We start from the raw sequence: 16,274 nt of genomic DNA, 5'->3' as shown, positions 1-16,274 counted from the left end.
TGTAGGCAGCATATGGTGGGGTTTTGGACTCTAATCCACTCTGCTATTCGCTTGCGTTTTATGGGTGAGTTCATTCCATTCACATTCAGAGTTATGATTACTAGCTGTGTATTTCCCAGCATTTTGATTTCTGCTCCTTTTCCTGCCTTTTCTTCTTTCACTATTTCCTTCTACACCAATGTTTGCTTTTGAACAGTCCCCCTTGTTCCCACCCTTATTTTACTTCCCTTTCTACCCCCCTCCCTATTTATCCCCCCTTATTTTCCCTGTAGTCTTTCTAAAATTAACCCCCCCCCCCCCGCTCCGTCCCTCTCTTGTACTGCTTCCCTTCCCACCAGACCGTTTGTTACCCTTCTACTCCCCTATAGGGTGCAAATCTATTCTCTGTCCCCAATGGATTGGATTGTTTTTCCCTCTTTGAGTCACTTTCAAAGCACGTAAAAGTTGAGTATTTTCTGTCTCTGACCTCTTTACCCTTCCAGTGTATTGATGTTCTCCCCCCTCTCACCATGAGCTTCTTTATGACATATAAATTTACCCCCATTTGTTTCTTTTCCCATTTCTTTTAATATTAATCTATTTTTAAGCTCTAGTTATATATATATGCATACTCATACATATGTATTTTTGCATGCATATATCTATATACCTATTTATGTCTTGTCCTTTCATCCTATAGTTTGTTGCTGTTCCCTCTAAGTATACTTCTTTTTGCTGCCCAGCTAATAACAACAGTTTTTAAGAGTTACCAATGACCTCTTTTCTTATAGGGATACATATCATTTTAACTTATTGAGTCTCTTAAAATTTTTTTTTGTTTTTCTTTTTTCCCCCTCTTTTTTAATTACCTTTTGATGATTCTCTTGAGTTCTGTGCTTGGACATCAAATTTTCTGTTCAGGTCTGGTCTTTTCTTTACGAATTCTTGAAATTCTTCTATTTTGTTGAATGACCATACTTTCCCCTGTAAAAATATAGTCAGTTTTGCTGGGTAGTTGATTCTTGGTTGTAGACCTAGTTCCCTTGCTTTCCGGAATATCGTATTCCATGCCTTTCTTTTTTTCAGTGTGGATGCAGCCAGATCCTGAGTTATCCTCACTGTGGTTCCTTGGTATCTGAATGACTTCTTCTTGGCACCTTGTAATATCTTTTCTGTGGTCTTATAGTTCTTGAATTTGGCTATAACATTCCTGGGTGTGGTCAGTTGGGGACTAAGTACAGGAGGTGATCTGTGGATTCTATCAATCTCCACTTTTCCCTCTTGTTCAAGGATTTCGGGGCAGTTTTCTTTAATAATGTCTAGGCTTTTTCTTTTGTCATGGTCTTCTGGTAGGCCAATAATTCTTTTTTTTTTTTTAAATATATTTTATTTGATCATTTCCAAGCATTATTCGTTAAAGACATAGATAATTTTCTTTTCCTCCCCCCCCCCCCCACCCCCCATAGCCAACGCATAAGTCCACTGGGCATTAGATGTTTTCTTGATTTGAACCCATTGCTTTGTTGATAGTATTTGCATTAGAGTGTTCATTTAGAGTCTATCCTCTGTCATGTCCCCTTAACCTCTGTATTCAGGCAGTTGCTTTTTCTCGGTGTTTCCACTCCCATAGTTTATCCTTTGCTTATGAATGGTGTTTTTTTCTCCTGGATCCCTACAAGTTGTTCAGGGACATTACACCGCCACTAATGGAGAAGTCCATTACGTTCGATTATACCACAGTGTATTAGTCTCTGTGTACAATGTTCTCCTGGTTCTGCTCCTCTCGCTCTGCATCACTTCCTGGAGGTTGTTCCAGTCTCCATGGAACTTCTCCACTTTATTATTCCATAGGCCAATAATTCTTAAATTGTCTCTCCTTGAATGATTTTCTAAATTCTCTGTTTTGTGAATGAGATGCTTCACGTTTTCCTCAATTTTTTCATTCTTTTGGTTTTGTTTTATAGTGTCCTGCTGCCTTGTGAGGTCGCTCGATTCAAGTTGTTGTATTCTGGTTCTTAAAGACAGGATTTCATCCTTAGTTTTTTGGTCGTCCTTTTCCTTTTGGTTGGATTTTCTTTGGAGGTCATCTTTCATCTTCTTCACCTCATCTTTCATCTGCTTTGCCTCATCTTTCATCTCCTTTGCCTCATTTTCCAGCTGGTTGATTTTGGCTTTCAAGACACTATTTTCTGTTTCCAGATGACTTATCTTAGTTTTTAAGTTCTTTTCCCAATTGTCTTCAGCCTCTCTTAATTGTGTTTTGAATTGCATTTTGAGTTCTTCCAAAGCCTGTATCCAATTCGCTGGGACTTCTGATTTTTCCTTTGCTGGGTCCTCCCCCTCTGTTTCATTCGCTCTTTGCTCATTACCTGTGCAGAAGCTGTCTATTATAATTTCTTTCTTTTTCTGTTGTTTGCTCGAGTTTACCCCTTCTTTGCTCCCCGTATTTGGCTGTGCTCTTGTTCCTCTCATTTTGTTTTGGTTTTGGGGCTGTCAGTCTCCCCTCTGGTTGCTTTGTCAGATTTCTTGGTACAGTCTCTAGGGGAGGAATGTTAGCCTCCCTGTCCTCTGGAGGCTTTTGATTGAATTGAGTTCAATTGGGTTGGGCTGTATGTGGTATGAAGCTCTGAGGCTCTGAAGACTCCTGGAAGGTTGGGCCGCCCAGGCTCTCTCCAGTTCTCTCCAGCTGCTTCTCAGCTGTCTGCAAGTGCCTTTGCCGGCCTCCCTAAACTCTGAGGAGTTCTGATGGGATTAGGTTCAACTGGATTGGTCTGGATGTGCCCCGAGGCAACGGTGAGACTGGAGCCCGATGGAGGGACCCAGCCACCCAGCCACTGCCTGTTTCTTCCTGGCTTCCTCCCCGCTGTCCAAGCTGGATGCTCCGAGCCTGGCGCCCCGCTGCTCCCAAGGTAGACCCTGCAAACCAGCACCTTTGCCCGCTCAGAGGTTCCCGCTGCTGCTGGGGGCTCAGCTCTCTGGGTTGTGGGGGAGGGGTTCTGGGACCTTCGCTCTGCCTTCCCCTTAGCCCTGAGTATTCTCAGATTCCGGCTTTGGGGGGCGTACCTTTTGATTTGAGTCCAGAAGGAGGGTTCCCCGCTTCTGTCCTGTTGTTCAGCTTGAATTTTGGTTCCCTAGGAGCATTCAGTCTATCAGTAAGGAACGGTCTTCCATGAGGTCTCCCCACCTTTTAAAAGCCTGCTTAATTAGGGCTTTTTGGTTTCTGCACCAGGCATTTCCCAAGGTGCTGTTGTGGTGGGACTGGGGATGGAGGGTGGGGGGAGAATCAAACTCCTTTGAATGAAAGACTGAAAGCTCTGTATGCAGCACTGCAACCCAAGAGCCCCCAACCTCCCTGACCAGAGAGCCCAGCTTAAGTTTGAGGATGGCCATCTCCTTTATTTTTAGGGTTCTTGTTTCCATTGCTGTAGTCACTGGAATGATAGTCCTTATCTCTGGCACCTGCACCCCTTTAGATGTCTCACCATGACTCTAAATTTCTCATTTATTGCTTTAGGCCCCAAGGGGGTCTCCTCCCTTCAGTAATCAAGCACTAGCTAAGCTCCCTGCTCTCAGGACCTTCTGTGCAGTTTGATCAGCAAGAACATTTTTAGTATCTGTGGCTTCTTTCTATCTTCCATCTCTTTAGGGATTATGCCCAGGAGTGGGATCACTGGGTCAGCAGGTAGAGAGAGTTCAGTCTGGTGCCTTTTTTAGCTCTTCCCTGGCAACTGCCAGGTGCCTGTCTGGCCTGGCTTGGTACTTGTTCAAAGTCCGAGACTTCCAGGCACATTTGATATGGGTTGATAAGGCTGCTTGGGGTTCTTTGTTCCCTTTAGAACCTGCTCCCTAAGTGACGACACGGATCTTCAGGTCTCGGGCCCTTGCTTTGGGGAGGCCACTTGTCTCTTGGCCCCAGTGCTGACCTCGTGGGCCTTCTCCTATAGGTTTTACTGGGGCTTGGCTCTGTCCTCATTCTTCTCTGTCCTGATTGGTTTGACCCAAGTAAATTCATAAGCTGATTAAGAATGGTCTTATCCTTAGGAAAATGAGGTTCTAACTTTAGGACTAATGTTCTAGGCATGAAATGGTCACTTTTCAGCCCTATATGCAAATAAAAATTACTAAATTGTGCAGCGTACAATTAGAGACCAGAACCGTGTATAATAATGTTCTAATTGTGTGGAACAGACAGCTAATTCTAAAGGAGTTCAAGAAGTGGGGCTCAGGCAGCGTGGAATTGCTGTGATTAGCTAAAGCTCCACGAGAGCCTAAAGGAGGGGTGGGATGGACTGAGAGAAAGGGTCAGGGATTTGGGAGGGAAAGCCTGGGCGAGTGAGTCAAGTCTGGTGGGAGAGAGCAGTATGGAAAGCTGCCTTCCTCGAGGGCCAGGTTTTTCAGGGTTTAGAACAGGCTTGCTCCAAGGCTGCCCCTTGCCTGGTGCAAACCCTTCCCATCCTCCATTCACCCACCAAAGTGATCGTCCTAAAGTTCAGGCCTGAACCCCTAATCAGAAAACTCCAAGGGCAAACATAAAATCCTGTTTGGTCCTTTATGACCTGCTCCCTCTTACCTTTTTGATCTGGTGGCCCTGGCTTCCTGACTATTTCCTATGCCCGGAATGCTCCACTCTGGCCACTTCCCTTTATGTCCTCCTACTTTTTACAGGAAGCTTGCCTCAAACCACTTAATTCCAGTGCCTTCCCTCTCTCCATTATTTCCTATTTATCTTGTGTACGACTCACTTTGAATTTATGTGTTTGCATGCTGTCTCCCTTATTAGATCATAAGCTTCCTGAGGGCAGAGACTAGCTTTTGCCTATTATGTCCCCAGTGCTTAGGACAGTGCCCAACACACAGTAGGCACGTAAATGCTTGTGGAGTGAATGGATTGAATGATTGGGGATAATTTGTTAGCTTCCCTGAGTCTAAATTCCCTCACCCATAAAATGGTGATAACACTACATACCTTATGGAGTTGATGTGAGAAAAAAGCACTATATAGCATAAGTTATTTTTATTATCAGTCTTTTGTTGATCTTTTTTTTAAAAAAATACATTTCTTTTTTCATCCCTTTATAATCTGCCCTTCCCGCTGCTCCTCTCCCCAACAACAACAAAAAGCCCCCTGAAAAAGAAAGCCTAAGTCATCAGCATACACAGGCCTGACGGTGTAAGTCTGTGTCTGCAGTGTGTGCTCAGCCTCCTGTGGCAGGAGGTATGGGGAGCCTCTGGATGCCTGCTTTATCATTGCACTCCTTAGTCAGAGTTTCTTTTCTCTCTCATGTTGTCCTGTTTCTGCTCACTTTTCTCTGGTCCATAGAATCCTTCCCAGCTTCCTCTCATTTCCTATGGCAAAATAATAAGCCATTACATTCTTATACCCTAGTGTGTTTAGCTATTCCCCAATGGAGGAGACTCCATGAGTTTCTAGGTTTGGGAGTCCTGTGAAAAAAGCTGCTATAAATACTTTGGTACATAGAAGTCCTTTTTGTGTTTCTTTGATTAGTTTAGAGCAGGGGTCCCCAAACTTTACACAGGGAGCCAGTTCACTGCCCCTCAGACTGTTGGAGGACCAGACTATAAAAAAAACTATGAGCAAATCTGTATACGGCTGTCTGGGATAGCGGAGGCTGCAGCGCTGGCTGTCATGGGCCTGTCCCACCTTGCAAAGGCCCATCACCACCACCACTATGCCAGGCAGCAGTATACACCGTGTGGAATCCCCTCCTCCAGATCCCTGCTCACCATGCTGATGTCTTCCATTGTGCAGCCACATGATCCTTTGCGTGGTGCCTCGTTCTCATTCAGTTACTCTCAGAACAAGGCACCATGCAAAGGATGACGTCACTGGAAGTAGTGCTGTACGTGAGTGACGCTGCACTTTGCAGCGCTGCCACATACAGTACTCCAGGAGCCCAGGACAGGGAGCACAGAGGCTACAACAGTGTTTTAGGTGCCAAGAAGTCAAAAGGGAATTGCGGGTTGGCTACGGGAAAGGTGGGTGGAGGGGAGGGAGGGAAAGAATGATTCTTGTAACCAAAGAATAATGTTCTAAATTGAGAAATAAAATTAAAATTTTAAATTTAAAAAAAAGTCAAAGAGGAGGTGGTTGGAGGCTGGAGTACTGCCAGTGACGTTCCCCAGGGCCATTTGGAGATGAATGGAGGCAGTGCCTTGAGATCTTGTTTCTCAAGAAGGTCCTGCAGGGCCATTCGGAAGCCTTTAAGAGCCTGGCCCAAGTGTCTTTTATTTAAAATGGTAGATGGAAGGAAATCATTGGTGAGAGAAAGGTAGAAGGGGCCCTGGGGTAGGGGATGGATGGATGGATAGATGGATGGATGGATGGATGGTTGGATGGATGGATGGATGGATGGATGGAAGGGTGGAAGGAAAGTCTTTGGAGGAGTTGGCACTCTTAGTGGATGTGGCCCCGTCTGCTCCTCACAGAACTCCTCTTCTTCCCCATGTGGCCTCCTTAAGCACCACTTGTTAGGGCTGGAAGCCTCCCGATTCCCCCAGCTGCGGTTCTCTCCTTCCTTCCCTAGCATACATTTAACTGCTTCCTACATATATTGGTGTTTATTCACTCGATATTCATGCTGGAAGTGTTTCTGCATGTGAGCCCCTGGAGACTAGGGGTCCCTTTACTCTTGTACCCCAGCCCCTAGGGCAGGGCCCAGCACCCCAGAGGGTCAGATGAGTGAAGGGTCTGGCCTGGATAGGGACCGTGGACAGATGTGCTCACTCCACGTGGGGCTCTTTCTTTCCTAGAAAGAGGAGTTGGAGGGGACGGAGCCCAGTTCACTTTGAGTTACTCTTATGGATACACTCAAGTGAGCTGCTGGCTAGCGTGAGCCTGCATCTTCTGTGGCCACCGTCAGAACTGTGGCGGATGGACAGGGCCTGGTCCTAAATCTGCAGGCCGCATCGGACGAGTTGGGGCTGCTCAGGCTTTCAGAGCCATTCTGTTGTGCTGATCTGCTGTCGAACATGGGGAAGTTAACAGCTCCATTGGGGGAGTCACATCTTTTATAATCGTATCTTCTACCCAGAGAGCTATGGTGAGGGGAGCAGGGGCAGACAGGGAAAATGCGGAAGGGTCTCAGCACCGGTCCTGATCAGGATCCCGGACACCAGGCTCTTCTTCAGGAGCTTTCACACTCGGAAGTGCTCTTCATGGCTTGTGGAGGGGTCAGTGTCATGGTGGAGGAGCCTTAGGCCCTTGGCTCAGGGGCCCCAAGCCTTCCGAAGGTTTAGGGGAAGAGGCTGAGAGGTCTGAGCAGCCTCAGGGGCTCTGCTCCCAGTGAGCTTGTGTGGCCGAGGAGGTGGGGAAAGTGAAAAATGTGATACCTGCTGACAAACCTTAAGCGCCTACTGTTGGCATGTGGGCTAAACTTTGAAGGAAATGAGGGGTTCTAAGCATCCAAGGAGAGGGTGCATTCCAGGCCTGAGGCAGTGGCTCTTCAAGGGCATTGAGGCCAGAGATGGAGTCTGTGCCCCTGAGCATCGGGCAGGAAGGCTGGGTGGTGACACCCCGAGTGGGGGCCAGACCTGAGCTTTGGAGGTCCCCGTGGCCGGTGGGTGGAGGAGGGCTCTGAGGGAAGGTAATGAGCTGTGTCTGTGTGACCTGGGGCTCTAGGGCCCCCAGACAGGAAACAGATGGAGTGGAGTCTCCCTAACCTCTTCTGGTTGTGATGGAAGTCCTGCAAAATATGGAGGGGTCGCCTTTAGGTGCTTCTCAAGGGGTGACCCATGTGTGAGGGCCTGGCTCATACACCTCCCATGCTTTCTTTGAAATAATTGTGGGGTTTCTGTTTAAAGGTTAGGTTAGGCAGCTAGGGAGTGAGTCCACCAGTCTGAGAAGTACAGCCAGAGTCAGGTGCCCAGAATGAGACCACCTCTTGATTTTTCTTTCTCTTTCTCTTTCTGTAAGGTGTGTTGGTTGGTTTGGGGAAAGCTGAGTAAGAACAGCAATGTTTGCAAACTCTGATCTGTAGGTGTGTTATCCTTCCCATTTTACAGCTGAGAAAACTAAGGCTGAGAGAGATGAATTTGCCTAGGTTCACCCTGCTAGTGTGGGTCTTTATCTTCTGGACTCACCCGCTGGCCTCTCTCTTCTGTATAGCTGTAGACTTGCTGCTGTGGACCACAGAGTGTTTGTTTGAAACCGAAGAGATTCTGTTTTGTTTGTAATTCATAGAAAACCAGCCATTCTGATGGTGAAAATGTGTTTTACATTTCAAGAGCTCACCTAAGTGAGGCTGAAGTCTGGTGGAGTATCTGTGGGTGAGGGAAAGGCCTGGTTAGAAAAGTGGTGGCCCTTTTTGGTTACTAACCACTTGTTTCCTTTTTGTTTTTGAAAATAAAATGTTATTGCCATCTATTTAAAAAAAAAACATTCTTTTTTATTTGATCTCCTCCCCACCTCTTGAGAAGGCCAGAAAAACAAAACTTCTTACAGAGGGATATGCGAATAGCTTTATTGGGAGGTTTAAAAAAAAAAAGGCAAGAAATCTGCCTCAATGCCCCCCATTTCAGCTTTCTCTCTGGAGATGGAGAGCGTTTTTTCATCATGAGTCCTTCAAAGCGGATTGTCTTGGGACTCTGTATTGCTGGTGTTGGGTCCTGTGGGCTTCTGCTTGCTTCCCTCTGCATCTCTTTCCATCATTTCTTGGGGGCACCAAGCTATTCCATCTGAGACGCAGCTGGCTGTCCTTGTGTCTGTGTCTCCCCAGATGTGATGGGCATCCCCCTAACCCCGCCACCTCTGATGCAGAGAACGGGGTGCCCCCTCCCATCTTGGCCTCATGGCCTTGGACAGCTCCAAGCTCAGGCACAACTAGACAGTTTTCAGGCTGAAAAGTTTTGTGGTTCTTTCAGAAAGAGGACTCCTGGTTGTGGCTAGGGCCTGGGGTTCCTGGTGGGTGAGTGAGCATTCACTAAGACAAAAGAACATCCCTGCCCTGGAGGAGCTCCCCCCTGGCAGACCAGTGGGAGGGGCCAGGATTCCTCCTTCATTCATAATCACTAAAATTCTCCAGAAGTGAAATGAGTCTCCTTGGCAAGAGATGGATGGTTGACTCCTTTTTGAAATTTTATTGATTTTTGATTTTTTTAAACCCTTACCTTCCGTCTTGGAGTCAATACTGTGTATTGGCTCCAAGGCAGAAGAGTGGTAAAGGCTAGGCAAGGGGGGGTCAAGTGACTTGCCCAGGGTCACATAGCTGGGAAGTGTCTGAGGGCAGATTTGAACCTACCTCCACTCTCAGGGCCTGGCTCTCAATCCACTGAGCTACCCAGCTGCCCCCTTATTGATTTTTTAAAAACAAAATTGTCATTATGAGATATCACACCCCCACCCTAGTACTTCACAAAAGGCAGCATGGCCTAGGGGAATTCCCGAAGCCCCTGAGCCTGGTCCAGGTTGAATCAGACCCAGACAGAGCCTTTACCCTTAGTCTGCACCTCCCCCCAAGTCAGGGGGTTGGCTCAGCCCTAGAGGGTCCTGCCCGTCCACCTGCCACTGTGAGCACAGAAGGAAGAGGGTAGTTGGTGGCATGTTCTGCTGACTTCCTCTGGCAGTTCTTTTCTTTCTCTGTTTGTGGTCTCATCTGTTTTTTCTGCTAGGGTCCCAGGACCATAGGGGTCAGCACGTGCACAGACGGCTTCATGGGGTCTTCCTGGGCTTCTCCGTGTTCCTCATGGTCCCCATTTCCTGTGGTCCTGTGATTTCTAGACCCAAATGGGTTGAGCAGTTCCCCAATCCTTGGACAATCTCTTTTCTTTCCAATTCTTTCTCTGGCAGAAAATGTTGCTGTGCGTATTTTAATTCTCCTGGGGCCTCTCTTTATCCTCAGTCTTCTTGGGATTTTGGGCCGGGGGTGTGCATGTCATTTTTACTTCTTTTGCATAATTCTGAATTTCTTGGTTCCCAGCTACTCTGAGCTCTTCTGTTTCTCTTTTCCCCTCTTGCCTCCAAATCCTGCCCCGATTCTTCCTTCTTTTTCTTGCATTTTACCCTCATGTCTCTCCTCCCGCTGCCACTATAGATAGTGGCGCCATTAACAGACCGGCCTGGGTGCCACCCTGCATCCCTCTTTGCTTTGACCGCTTTACAGAAGTTTTTCTGAGAATCTTGTCTAAATTTGTCTCTTGGCCACTCGAGCCCATTGTTTCTAGTTCTGCCCTAGGAGGCCATGCAGAGGCCGTTGAATCTTTCTTGTGCCAGATTTTGCAGAGGCTGAAGTCCATGACTAGCATCATTCTCTGTCTTCTTTCCTGAACTTTCCCACCCTCTGAGGCCAGATTTCTTCAGGGGAAAGAAATGGCATTCAAGGCAAGGCCTGACCAGCGGGGGGGCTTTCCCTTGAACTCGCAGCTTGAAGCCTTTTCTACGGGCTGTCCCTCTGAGCAGCACAGGAGCATCTCCGTCTGCCCGTGGGACCAGCCCTTAGCACAGTGCTTGGCTCAGAGGAAGTGCCCTCTAAGCGCCCCAACGGTCCAGGGAAGCGTGGGGTTCTAGAGCCCGAGCCCCCCGGCCCTTTCTTCATGGTTGGAGTCACTGGTCCTTTGGCTTTGGAGCATGTCTTTCACTTCTCAAATTACTTTTCTTGCTTCCCCGGGAGGCGTCTTGGCAGGAATGCCTTTTTATGAATCAATCAGTGACCAAGCCTCCATGAAGGCTGCTCTCTTAGGCTGGGGAGACCCGAGATCAAAATAAGCCAATCCCTGTTACCCTCAGGGAGCTGACGTTCTCCTGGAGACCACCTGGACAAGAGTAAGCCTCTCTGAGGCTCAATACAAGGTAATTGGGGGTGGGAGTAATCTTGGGCCACTTCCTGGAGAAGGGGGCAGACCAGAGGCACTTCCTAATGCTTTTCTAGAAGGTTAGTGGCACCCACTGTTGCCTTTTCCTGGGCATGATTTTTTAAAACTCTCCTTTTCTTGCCCCTGCTTCTGTCTGAGCTTGGATGACTGCCCCGACTCCCCTTTCCCTAGGGGACCCAGGAGAGCTCTTCCTGAGCTCCCACCCCCAGCTTCTGGGTTTATCTTCAGAATTTAGGTCTCCCTCTCCTGGACTCGTTTTCTTTGTGCAACTGGAGATGAGGGAGTCCCTCCTGGTCTGGGAGCATTCCTTACCCTCCCTGGCTGTCAAGCCTCACTCCCCTCTGCTTCCTTGGGATTCTGCCTCGTCCCCAGCCTTGGCCAGGATGTTGGGAGCGCGCGGTTCTGTCCCTGCCCCTTGTCAGTGTGCCCCTCTGCTTTCGGGATTTCTTCTTGGGAAGAGGCCTCTGCACGGTCAGTCGGCAAACATTTACTAAAAGCTGGCCGTGGGCCAGGCTCGATGCCCTCGGCTCTGTGCTCTCTGCCCTCACGGAGCTGCCGACAGAATTCACGGGCCAGTAGCTTAGAAAGAAGGCTTCCTGGGAGGTCAGCAACGGGTCGGAGGAGGGCACAGAGACAGGGGGGCCTTTGAGGGCCTTTGAAGGGTCCGAAGGCCCTAGGGAGCGACTAGAATGGGGAGAGACTTGGGTTTGAGAGCCCCCAACCCCTAGCGTAGGTCCAAGGGCGAGGGGCTTGTCCCAGGGTGCAGCTGGTCGAAGGAGAGAAGGGAGTTTATCTAGAGATGTTACAGGCCCTGGCACCAGCTCAGATGTGGGGGTGCCCCTCTGACCTTCCTCGCCATTTCTGCTCAGGTTTCAGCTCACTGCTCGGGATTCCTGCCTGTATTCTTTCCCACTTTCATGATGTACTGTGATATTTTCCTAAAGAAATTTTCTCTCTCTGTCTCTGTCTCTCTCCCCTCTTCTCTCTCTCTCCCCCTTCCCTCTTGGAGTTAATACTGTGTATTGGTTCAAAATCGGAAAAGTAGTAAGGGCTAGGCCAGTGGTGATTAAGTGACTTGCCCAGGGTCACACAGCTGGGACGCGTCTGAGGCCAGATTGGAACCCAGGACCTCCCATCTCTAGGCCTGGCTCTCAACCCACTGAGCCACCCAGCTACCTCCTTTTTGGTTATTCTTTGTTCCAGAATGTCTACCTTGGCTTTCTGTTGCCAGTCTGTTCAAGCCCAATTTTTAAAATCAAGTTTTGGTTATATTCTGAGTTCTGAGTTGTCTCCCTCTTCCTCCACCGGCGTTAGAGAAGGCCAACATTTGATGGAGACGTGGAGCCATACAGTATGTGCTTCCAAATCTCATTTCTTTCTCGGGAGGTGGATGGGATCTTCCCTCGAGGCTCATTCGAAGGGTCCCGTTACTCAGACTAGCTCAGCCATCCCCAGTCACTCTTGGTGGCCCTGCTCGGTTCACTCGGCATCATTTCATGCGAGGCTTTCCAGGGTTGTCTAAACCTGCTCATTATTGATCGTTTATCACCGCTTGTTCAGGCACCCCCAGCTGATGGCGAGGCCCTTGCCCCCACCAAGAGAGCTGCTGTCACTACTGTAGAAAAGAAAAGTCCTTTTCCTTTTGCCCTGGTCACTTTGGGAAACAGACCTAAAAGGGGTATTGCTGGGTCAAAGGGTCTACAGTTTTATAACTCTTCGGGCATCGTTCCAGATTGCTTTCCAAAATGGTTGGGTCAGTTCACAGCTCCATCAACCGTGTGTCAGTTGGGGCAGCTGGGTGGCTCAGTGGGTTGAGAGCCAGGCTCAGATCTGGCCTGACACTTCCTACCCTGGGCAAGTCACTTGACCCCATGGCCTAGCCCTGACCACTCTTCTGCCTTGGAACCAATACACAGTAGTGACTCCAAGATGGAAGGTGAGGGTTAAAAAAAAAAAAAGAAGTAGTTACGGGTTTAAAAAAACCCCAAATGAAAAAACGACATTAGGGTCTCCTTTTCCTATATCTCTTCCAGCATTTGTCAGTTTCCCTTTCTATGATGTTAGCCCATCTGATACGTATAAGATGGTACCTCAAAGTTCTTGTAATTTGCATAACTTACTACATACAACTTTGATTCCTTCTTCCAAAAACTACTTGTTCATATTCTTTGACTATTTACAAATTGGAAAATGACTTGTATTCTTACACATTTGACAAAGTTCTCTATATAACAAAATCTATACATAGATTTGAAGCCCTTTTCTGAGAAACTGCCTAAAATGATTTCCTCCATTTTCTGCTTTCCTTCTAATCTTGGCTACATTGGTTTTATTGTACAAATGCTTTTTGATGTAATGTAATAAAAAATTACCCAGTTTACATCCTATGATCCTCTTTCTCTTTTTTATGAATTCTTTTTGTGTCCATAAATCTGATAGGTAATGTGTTCCATGTTCTTATTTACTTATGATATCAACCTTTATTCTAGGTCATGTGTCTAATTTTGTCCTTATCTTGGTAAATGGTGTAAGATATTGGATCTATACCTACTTTTATGAAACTACATTTCAGTTTCCTCAGCAATTTTTACCACAGAGTGAGTTCTTATCCCAAAAGTTTAGATCTTTGGGGCTGCTAGGTGGTTCAGTGGATTGGGAACCAGGCCTAGACATGGGAGGGAGGTCCTTGGTTCAAATGTGGATTCAGACGCTTCCTAACTGGGTGACCCTGGGCAAGTCACTTAACTCCAGCTGCCTAACCCTTACTGCTCTTTTGCTAATACTTAGTATGGATTTTAATATAGAAGGTAAGGGCTTTTAAAAGACAAAAACAGCAAACCTCTCCCCAATCCCAAACTTGGATCTTTGTGTTTAACCCTCATTTTCCAGTTTTTTTACCACCACAAAAAGCTCAGCTATAAATGTTTTTGTACAAACAAGTCCATCTTCATATTTTTTTCTTAAATCTCTTTGGGATACAAACCTAGTCATGGTGTTACTGGATCAAAGGGCATGCATTCTTTTAAAGCCCTTTGGGCATAATTCTAAATTCCCTTCCAGAATGGTTGGATCCATTCACAACTCCACCAGCAATGCATTAGTGTCCCAATTCTGCCATATCCCCTCCAACGCTTATTATTTTCTTTTAGTGTCATACTGACCAATCTGCTAGATGTAAGGTGGTACCTCAGGGTTGTTTTGATTTGCATTTCTCTAATCAGGAGGGATTTAGAACATTTTTTTCATATGATTATTGATGATTTTGATGTCTTCATTTGGAAACTGCCTGTTCATATCCCTTGACCATTTGTCAATTGGGGAATGATTTGATTTCTTACAAATTTAATTTTTCTTTGTATATTTGAGAAATCAGACCTTTTTCAAAGAAATTTGCTATAACACCCCCCCCCCCAAGTTTATTGCTTCCTCCTTGGTTATTTTAAATTAAGTGTCTCATACTACCTCTTCATGCAGGACTTTGTTGATGTTATATAGAAATGCTGATTATTTATGTGGGTTTATTTGTTCTTTTTTACTTAATGTTTCAACTAGTTTTTAGTTGAATTTCTAGGACTTTTAAAGAATATCTTCAATAAAAATAATCTTCAATAATCTCTAAATGCTTACATCAATATACCCTTATATCTTCTGCAAAAAAAAAATAATTTTATTTCCATTATTGCCTATTCTGATTCCTTCAATTTCTTTTTCTTCTCTTATTGCTGTTGCTAGCATTTCTAATACAGTATTAAGCTATTGGTGTTTATGGGCATCCTCATTTCATTCCCGATCTTTTGGGGAAGGCTTCTAGCTTATCCCCATTACAGATAATGCTTGCTGATGGTTTTTAGGTAGATGTTTATCATTTTGAAGAAGAATCCATTTATACCTATGTTTTCTAGTATTTTTAATAGGAATGAGTGTTTTGTCGTCTTTTGTCAAAAGCTTTTTCTGCATCTATTGAAGTAATCAAATTATTTTTGTTGTTTGTGTTATCGATATAATTAATTAAAATAATAGTTTTCCTTATATTGAGCCAACCCTGCAATTCTGGTATAAATCCCTCTTGTTTACAATGTATAATCTTTGTGATATATTGCTGTAGTCTCTTAGCTAGTTTATTATTTAGGATTTTTGCATCTATAATCTTAAATGAAATTGTCTATCAGTTAATCAGCCCCATATTTATTTCACAAAAGGAGTTTGCCTTTTTCTTTGCCACCTTTGCCTATTATTCCAAATTAGTTGATATTGTAAAATTTAAATTATGTCTCTAATAATAAAAATATCATATTTTATGAGGTTTATTAAGGATTATTAGAAATCAAGGAATAAAGAAGACACAAATAAAACCCATGTGCCCATGACTGATTAGCCCATTCAAAATCCCTGAGCTTAGCTTAGTTTACCACTATACTTCCTACATCATTGTAATGGCAGAGAAGAGCTTGGGAGGCATTACTGCCAGTTAAATACTAGTTGTGATCTCGCCCAAGTGGAGACTCAGGTAAGATTATAGGGAATTCTGGGAAATACCAAGGACTTCTGGGGATTGAAGTCTAGGGTTCAAAATCTCCATTTATACACACACACCCCCCCTTGATTTCTAATAATACTTAATAAACCTCATAAAATATAATATTTTTATTATTAGAGACATAATTTAAATTTTACAATATACAAATTAGCTGATTTTTAAATGTTTGATAGAATTTACTTGTAAATTCGTTGCTGATACTTTTTTCTTAGGAAGCTTATTTAAGGCCTTTCTAAGATAGGTTTATTTAGATATTCTGTTTCTTCTGTTAATCTGGGCAATTAATTTTTTATATTTTAAAACCTTTGCTTTCTGGATTAGCAATAGCTATAAGACAGAAGGGCAAAGGTGAGGCAAATGGGATTAAGTGACTTGCTCAAGGTCACATAGCTAGGAAGTATCTGAAGCCACATTTGAATCTTAGGTCCTTCCAATTCCAGGCCTAATGCTCTAATCCACTATGCCACCTAACTGCCCTTGGCAGTTTATATTTTTGTAAGTATTCTTCCATTTCACTTAAATTGATGCAGAGTGAGAGGAGCAGAACCAGGAGAACATTGTACATAGAGACTGATACGTTGTGGGGCAACCGAATGTAATGGACTTCTCCATTAGTGGCAATGCAGTGATCCTGAACAACTTGGAGGGATCTACAAGAAAAAACACTTTCCACATCCAGAGGAAATACTGTGGGAGTAAAAACACAGAAGAAAAACAATTGCTTGATTACGTGGGTCATGGGGATATGGCTGGGGATGGAGACTCTAAGCGATCACCCTAGTGTGAACATCAGCAACATGGAAATAGGTTCTGATCAAGGACACAAGTAATACCCAGTAGAATTGCATGTTGGCTACAGGAAGGGGTGGGGGAGGGGAGGGAAAGAACATGATTCTTGTAATCAAGGAATAATGTTCTAAATTGACTATAA

General features: G+C 45.3%; 1 protein-coding gene across 3 annotated transcripts in view; it reads left to right on the top strand.

Annotated features, from left to right (window-relative positions):
- ZBED4 (zinc finger BED-type containing 4) overlaps positions 1-16,274 on the top strand; it is a 48,083-nt gene that overhangs the window by 6,726 nt on the left and 25,083 nt on the right. The window contains exon 3 of one of the 3 annotated variants that reach the window (XM_056797596.1): positions 6-64. The exons of the other annotated variants lie outside the window; for them this stretch is intronic. Within the exon in view, the coding sequence (XP_056653574.1) occupies positions 6-64 (59 nt within the window). The remainder of the gene's footprint in view (positions 1-5; positions 65-16,274) is intronic. 3 annotated transcript variants of the gene reach the window in all.

The sequence above is a fragment of the Monodelphis domestica genome, chromosome 5, assembly GCF_027887165.1.
Source record: "Monodelphis domestica isolate mMonDom1 chromosome 5, mMonDom1.pri, whole genome shotgun sequence".
Taxonomy (NCBI): domain Eukaryota; kingdom Metazoa; phylum Chordata; class Mammalia; order Didelphimorphia; family Didelphidae; genus Monodelphis; species Monodelphis domestica.
Note: the sequence above shows the minus strand (reverse complement) of the source record. Positions and strands in the feature narration are given on the sequence as shown.